Source organism: Globicephala melas, chromosome 20 (assembly GCF_963455315.2).
Source record: "Globicephala melas chromosome 20, mGloMel1.2, whole genome shotgun sequence".
NCBI lineage: Eukaryota > Metazoa > Chordata > Mammalia > Artiodactyla > Delphinidae > Globicephala > Globicephala melas.
The window spans coordinates 40,106,474-40,114,588 of record NC_083333.1 but is presented as its reverse complement, the minus strand read 5'-3'; the positions used below and the strand labels follow the sequence as shown (position 1 = coordinate 40,114,588).

The 8,115-nt window shown below is 57.5% G+C and overlaps 1 protein-coding gene across 1 annotated transcript; it reads left to right on the top strand.

Annotated features, from left to right (window-relative positions):
- The first annotated feature begins 792 nt into the window (after positions 1 to 792).
- On the top strand, positions 793 to 7,696 carry NAGLU (N-acetyl-alpha-glucosaminidase). Its single transcript, XM_030839726.3, is given in 7 exon segments — positions 793 to 1,314; positions 2,159 to 2,306; positions 3,572 to 3,718; positions 3,904 to 3,989; positions 4,995 to 5,251; positions 6,254 to 7,459; positions 7,462 to 7,696. Coding segments are annotated over 7 exon segments (2,304 nt in total). The 5' UTR covers positions 793 to 928; the 3' UTR covers positions 7,536 to 7,696.
- Positions 7,697 to 8,115: the final 419 nt, after the last annotated feature.

Genomic DNA, 8,115 nt, shown 5'->3' with positions numbered 1-8,115 from the left:
ATGAGGATAACTCCCATCCTGTTCAGCTGCTGCTACCGCTTACAGATCACATGAGAGCCCTGGTCACACCCACCAGGCCCCGCCCCATGGCCAGTCCAGGCTCACACGGTGCATCCCTCCTCCAGCTTCCTGACCTTTTAGTTCCTCAGATCTGCTCAGCTCTTTCTTTACACTTCCTGGGTCTTCATATATGCATTTTTTTCTTCACAGAATGGTATTCCCCTCCCTCTTCTCCTGGACAATCCCAACTTAATTCGGATTAAACGTCACTTCCTTTTGGAAGCCTTTGGCTGGGGACCGTACACAGCATCACAAGTACAGTGGACCCCTGAACAACACGTGTTTGAACTGCCGGGTCCACTTATACAGGCATTTTTTTTTCCATAAATACGTGCTACACTACTACATGGTCCGCGGATGCGGTACCCTGGATACAGGAGGGCTGACTGTAAAGTTATATTTTGGCTGCCAGAGGGTCGGCCCTCCTAACACACATGCAAAGTTTAAGGGTCAACTGCATAATGTAAATCTTTGTTTATATAAGTACTTGGTTTGTAGGTCTCCCCGGAAGAGGGGTGGCAGCGCCTGGTACAAAATCAACTTCAAATACTTATTGGGTGGTAGGATGGACGGAAGGAAAGTGATCTGCATGTGAAAGCGCGCTGTATCTGAAGGCATTTGTGAAGGACTACGAGTCACATCCGGCCCCGGACTTTTGAAGTCACCAGGGTCACGCGCTCTTGCACCACGTGTGATCAGAAAACACCCTCAGGAGCTGGTGTGGAACCCGGAAGCTGGTCTCTCAGCCGCCGGCCGGTGCTTTACCTTCAGTTCCGCGTGACCTGAGGCCCTCAGCTGATTGGACGCGGCCGTCACGCCCCTGGTCCCGAGTCCCCATTGGTGCCCGGCGGGCTGAGACCGGTGGACCATGGAGACCGTGGCGGTGGCCGCGGCTCTGGGGTTCCTGCTCCTGACCGCGGCGGGGGGCTCGGCCGGGGACGAGGCCCGGGAGGCGGCGGCCGTGAGGGAGCTGCTGGTCCGGCTTCTGGGACCCGGGCCGGCGGCCGCCTTCTCTGTGTCGGTGGAGCGCGCCCTGGCGGCCGAGTCCGGCCTGGACACCTACCGCCTGAGCGGCGGCGGCGTCGGGGCGCGGGTGCGGGTGCTCGGCTCCACGGGCGTGGCCGCCGCCGCGGGGCTGCACCGCTACCTGCGCGACTTCTGCGGCTGCCACGTGGCCTGGTCGGGCTCTCAGCTGCGCTTGCCGCAGCCGCTGCCCGTGGTGCCGGAGGAACTGACCGAGGCCACGCCCAACAGGTACCGCGGCCGGACCGCGCCCCTCGGCTCCCTTGCAGCTCCCCGCCGCTTCCACCCACCCGGGCGCCAGCCCAAGCTGAAGTCCCCGCCCCTCCCCACCCTCAGCGCCGGGCTGCCAGGAAGCGCTGGCCTTAGGGTCGCACGACCTGGCTTCAGACCCCAGGTCTGATTCTAAAAGCCTTGTATCTTTGAGCAAGTCACTCTGAGCCTCGGCTGGCTCATCTGAAAAATGGAAATAATGTCATCTACCGTGCAGTGGTGCCGCTTTGATTGAGAGTATTTGCACGGTGCGGGGTGTAGAATTTGTGGTGCATAATCGGTGATCGGTAAATGCCATTACTTTCCTCCCCCACCCCTCTCTTCGAAGATGCTTACTGAGGAATGACCCCCAGCCCTGTCACAGGCCTCTGTTCTGGCGTTTGCCCCACTACACCGAGGTGATGCATTCACACAGCTGCCTCCCCATTAGACTGTGGAGAGAGGGATTTCCCCCCCCTTCAGGACAGGGGCCAACTTTGCCATATGGCACTTAAACGCTGTACACAGAGTAGGAATGAAAACGGAATATGCTCTCCCAAATATCTGCGAGGCTAGGGAGCTGAGTGCTGGGCGCAGGTGGGTGGGCACCTTCGGAAGCTCAGGCTCCACCTGGAGTGGATCCTGGAGTGAAGCAGTAGAGCTCACGTCTGGAGCCGCGTCTTTCTGGGTTAGATCTGGGTGGTGTGGAGAGCTGTTCCAGGACCGGGATGCCCTCCAAGTTCTTCCCCAGGCTGTGGACCCTCAGGGGTGAGGGACATTATCTTTGCCCCCAGGGCCACGCCCCAGCTCACGCCCCTGCCTGCAGGTACCGCTATTACCAGAACGTGTGCACACAAAGCTACTCCTTCGTGTGGTGGGACTGGGCCCGTTGGGAGCAGGAGATTGACTGGATGGCGCTGAACGGCATCAACCTGGCGCTGGCCTGGGGCGGCCAGGAGGCCATCTGGCAGCAGGTGCGTGCCCACCATACCCCAGGCATCCCGCCTCCCCCACATCAACGCAGTGTCTGGCACACAGAGAATAGGGCTCCAGGACTGTTGGTAACAGGAGTGATGGCTCCAGCCTCCCAGCTTCCATGGTTGAGACAAACACACAGGAGCACTTACCCAGGGCTGGACCCCAGCACCCTACTGTAAACACTGTAAGAAGCCGGCCTCCCCTCTCTCCCCACCCTCACGTGGGTCAGTCAGCTGCCTCTGTGGATTCTGTCTCATTAGCAGCTCTTGATCTGCCTTGTCTTCTCCATCCTTATCCATGACCCCAGTTCAGGCTCTCATCCCCTCTGCCTGGACCCCAGTCTGCCAGAGCCTCTGAACAGCATCAACCAAAAAATAATGCAGGAGCCTGCAAATAAGAAGAGTTTATTTGGGGTCTTTACTGACTGCAATTTGGGAGACACGGGCTCGGGTAATCCTGAAAGAGTGTCCTGAGGAAGAAAAAGAGGGGCTAATTTTTTTTTTTTAAGCCATGAGATTGTTAAAAATTGCCTCGTGAGAATTGTGACTGACTCTGACGTAAGCTGGAAAATATTTGTTCATAAGGAACTGAGAGTTATTTTAGGGTAAGAGCCCAATAAGTATCTTGAATTTCTCGCAGGCTCTTTGGATAACTTGATCAGATCAAAAGGTCAGATTCCATCCAGTCTGAGATGTGAAAAGTTACACTGCCTTAATGGCCTCCCGGCCATGAGAGCTTAGAGAGCTCTCTAAGCAATATTTTCCTTTCAAAGCGAGACTCCTCACTCCCCAAGTTCCACCAGAGTGTCCTTTCTGAACTGCAAATCTGGTGGAGACCTTCCACTATTAACGCACTCAAGAGCTCCCCATTGCCTTCAGGCTTTGCCCGGCCTGGGAGCTTCCATACCTGAGCCCTGAGCACTCCGGCTACACCTGGGGCTGCTTAAGCTCCCTGCAGAGCTGCCCTCACCCATCCTTCTAGCCCTCCTTGCTCCATGAAGCCTTCTAAGGCCCCTTCCACATCTTGGGGAGAACCCCTTTGTGCCTCACCTCACCCATGCAACAAGGGTGACATTCGCAAACTCACCTGGTCACGGATCTGTTTCTCCCAGACTTTGGGCTCCTTGCAGGCAGGGATCGGGTTTTGTCTTAGTAACCGTAGGGTGCAGCCCAGAGAAGAGATGAACGTGCGTATGTTGAGTGAATGGATCAATGAATAGAGATAAATGATTTACACGTGTGGGGCTCTCCCTCCTCCTCAGGTGTATCTGGCCTTGGGCCTGACCCAGACAGAGATCGATGAGTACTTCACTGGTCCTGCCTTCCTGGCCTGGGGGCGCATGGGCAACCTGCACACCTGGAGTGGCCCCCTGCCCCCCTCCTGGCACCTCAAACAGGTTTATCTGCAGGTAAAAGGATGGGGAAGGGAAGGAGCAGAATTGGTGCTGGACAGGTACAGGCCTGGGGTTGGGGGTGGTGTTTGGCCCACCCCGGGGCCCTTAACTGAATGGTGGGGACTCCGTGTGCCCCGAGAGAGTGAGGGCCTCCCGCCTCGGGGGGCCGTGCTCACTGCCGCCCCTCCCATTCCTCGCAGCATCGGATCCTTGACCGGATGCGCTCGTTTGGCATGATCCCCGTGTTGCCAGCGTTCGCAGGGCATGTCCCCAAGGCTCTCACAAGGTGAGGTCCCCCCTCACCCTCCATTCAGCTCAGAGAGAGAATTTATATTCCCCTGCCAGGCACGAGTCAAAGAAAAATAAGCTCTAGATGTAGGCCTGCGCTTGATTCCTGGCTCTGTTACTGACTAGCCACGTGACCTCGGATAGATGACGTGACTGCTCTGTGCCTTAGTTTCCTCACTTATAAAATGTATATATGACTTGGCACGGAGTCTTAGCAAACGGCAGCTCTTAGTGATGGTAGGGGTGCACTGGTCTCCTCTGTCCTTCCTGCCCCTCTGTTCCTCTGTGCTACCCACCCATCCTCTCCTGCGGCTGGCAAAATTCTTCAGGGCCCAGCTGAGACCTCCCCTCCTTCAGGAAGCCTTGTAGGGGGGGCCCCCAGCATTGGTTACCACCTCCCTCATGCACATGAGCACCTGGTTCCCACCACTGTCAGCACTCAGCACACATGGCCGGCCTCACTGGCCACTCCTTGGCCTCCCCAACTGGACAGCAGGAACCTCATTCGTACATTCAGCCAACGTTTGTCAGGCTATCCAGGGCTGCCCAACCAGGCCCTGTGCTGGGGCCTGGGGATGCAGCCACAAAGGTGCACAGAGGCGCCGCCCCCAGCGGGAGATACGTTGCCAGGGGGATACAATACAGTGATAAGGGCAGGGATATATGTGGGCCCAATTCTCTGTCAAGGTCACTTCTGCTTGGGGAAGGGAGGGTGCAGCAAGGGCTCAGAGCAGAGGTGATGTCATTTGTTTCAGCCAGTGGGAGGGGGAGAGACAGCAAAAGCTTTCCAGACAGGTGAAACTTAAAGGATGTCGAGGAGAAGCCAGATGCATAAGCGGGGAGGGAGGAGGAAAGGGCTCCAGGCACGGGGGCACAGTATGTGCAAAGGCACAGAGGCATGAACGACCCAGGAACTGCAGAAGTTAGTGAGGCTGGAGATGACTACTGGTCAGCCTCCAGTAAATGTCTGAACTGTCACACACACACATACCCCCCCAACTAGGGTGTTCCCTCAGGCCAATATCACCCAGATGGGCAGGTGGGGACATTTCAACTGCTCGTACTCCTGCTCCTTCCTCCTGGCTCCGGAAGACCCCCTATTCCCCATGGTGGGGAGCCTCTTCCTGCGGGCGCTGACCAAAGAGTTTGGCACGGATCACATCTATGGGGCCGATACTTTCAACGAGATGCAGCCACCGTCCTCGGAGCCCTCCTACCTGGCTGCAGCCACCGCCGCTGTCTACCAGGCCATGATTGCAGGTTCGGTGCCAGGGGAGGTCAGAAAGGGAAGACCCCCCCCCCGAGACCCTCAGGGAGATGGGGGTGGCAGAGGTCAGTGGGGGGTGGGAGGCAGGACTGGGAATAATAACACCTGACTGTGACACACAGCACTTTACAGTTTACCAAGCACTTCTACACACACACATCATCTTATTTAATGACACTGTGGTTGAGAGGTGAGCTCTGGAGCCGATATCCTGCTCCAACGCAGGCACTGCCACTCTTCCTGCCTGTGAGACTTGCAATGAATCACCTCCCCGCCAGTGCCTCCCAGTGCCTCAGCTGCTTCATCTGCAAAATGGGCTACCTCCTAAGTAGAGTAACGCCTGGCCCAGAGTGAAGTGTCGTTAAGTGCCAGCTGTTGAACATATTTTATTTGGTCTCTGCCTCCATGCTGAAGTAGGTAACACAGGCCAGAGGTTAGGGGATGCGCCCCAAGCTGGTAGGTGCCCTTCTAGATGCACAAATGTGGACCCAGCTCTCCTTCCTGCCACTTACAGGGGAAGGGCAGAGAGGGGCCAGGTCAGGAATGGCTTGGGGAGGCCTCTGTGTCAGCCAGGAAGGAGCATATTGGCTCAGGCTTTGCGCAGCAATGCTCCAGGTGTGACCCGGGACGGCAGCATCAGAATCACCCTGGGGCCTGTCAGATGTGCAAATTCTCAGCACCTCCCCTACCTCCTGAATCAGAATGCCTGGGGCTGGGGCCCAGCTCTCTGGGTAATTCTGATGCTCTGTAAAGCTTTACAGCATACCCTGGCACTCCCAGTGGGAGGAGGAGGAGATGGGAAGGACTTGTGCTGTGGAATGCCCTTCTGGCCGCGGTGGGGCGGGGTGGTATGGGTTTTAGGGGAAGGAGTGTCCTGTGATAGAGTCATTTAACTTCTCTGGACCTCTGTTTCCTCATCTGTACAATGGGGTGAATGCTCTCCTGCCCCCTCTCCTCTTACCACCCTCTTTTCTGTCCCCACTGCCCCACCACAGTGGACCCTGACGCCGTATGGCTGCTCCAAGGCTGGCTCTTCCAGCACCAGCCCGAGTTCTGGGGGCCCGCCCAGGTGGGGGCCGTGCTGGGGGCCGTGCCCCGTGGCCGCCTCCTGGTTCTGGACCTGTTTGCTGAGAGCCGGCCCGTGTACGTCCGCACAGCCTCCTTCCAGGGCCAGCCCTTTATCTGGTGCATGCTGCATAACTTCGGGGGCAACCACGGCTTGTTTGGGGCCCTGGAGTCTGTGAACCGAGGCCCCACAGCCGCCCGCCTCTTCCCCAACTCCACCATGGTAGGCACGGGCATGACCCCTGAGGGCATCGGCCAGAACGAGGTGGTCTACGCCCTCATGGCTGAGCTGGGCTGGCGGAAGGGCCCAGTGGCAGATCTGGGGGCCTGGGTGGTGGGCTTTGCAGCCCGGCGGTACGGGGTCTCCCATGGGGACGCAGAGGCAGCGTGGAGGCTGCTTCTCAGGAGTGTCTACAACTGCTCTGGCGAGGGCTGCCGTGGACACAATCGCAGCCCGCTGGTCAGGCGGCCGTCCCTACAGATGGTTACCGACGTCTGGTACAACCGATCGGATGTACTGGAGGCGTGGCGGCTGCTGCTGACAGCCACCCCCGCCCTGGCCTCCAGCCCGGCCTTCTGCTACGACCTGGTGGATGTCACTCGCCAGGCAGTCCAGGAGCTGGTCAGCTTGTACTACGAAAAGGTGAGGACCGCCTATCTGAACAAGGAGCTGGTTCCCCTGATGAGGGCAGGAGGCGTCCTGGCCTATGAGCTCCTGCCCGCGCTGGACAAGGTGCTGGCTAGTGACAGCCACTTCCTGCTGGGCAGCTGGCTGGAGCAGGCCCGGGTGGCTGCCGTCAGTGAGACTGAGGCCCGCTTCTATGAGCAGAACAGCCGCTACCAGCTGACCCTGTGGGGGCCAGAGGGCAACATCCTAGACTACGCCAACAAGCAGCTGGCGGGACTGGTGGCCGACTACTACGCCCCCCGCTGGCGGCTCTTCACGGAGACCCTGGCTAAGAGCCTGGTCCAAGGCATCCCCTTCCAACAGCACCAGTTTGACAAGAATGCCTTCCAGCTGGAACAGACCTTCGTCCTCAGCACAAAGAGGTATCCTAGCCAGCCCCAAGGAGACACAGTGGACCTGGCCAAGAAGCTCTTCCTCAAATATTACCCCCGGTGGGTGGCTGGCGCCTGTGACAGATTAAGCACCCTTGGGCCATGTTTTCCCCAAATTCCAGGCCTGGGCAGGTTCCCAGGGCCTGGGGCTAGGCAAGCATCACAGGAGTTCCCCAGGCCTGGGTGAAGGAATTCATGCTGATGGGATCAAGCATGGAAGGTTTGGAGGGAGCCGAGCCGCCTTCCTCCACCATCCCAAATGTGGGATCAAAGTACTGTTTTAATACAACTTAATAAACTGATGAATCACCTGGGCCTGTGTGTCAGAATGTCAATGCCATGATGCCGGGGAGGACTCAGGGCTATAGCATGGACGCTGGTCAGGTCAGGTCTCCCTGTCCCCTTACCTCAGCTTCCTCGGGTGTTCTGTTTGTTTGTTTCATTTCATCAGTTTTGTTGGTCATATATCCAGAATTCATTATATAAATCTTTCAAAATAACTAGACATTACAAGAATATCTACAATTCAGCTCTGATTGCGCAAATACTTGACACAGGAAACCTTTTTTACAAATAATTATTTTTCTTATAAGAATACTTTAGGGCTTCCCTGGTGGCGCAGTGGTTGAGAGTCCGCCTGCCGATGCAGGGGACGCGGGTTCGTGCCCCGGTCCGGGGAGATCCCACATGCCGCGGAGCGGCTGGGCCCGTGAGCCGTGGCCGCTGAGCCTGC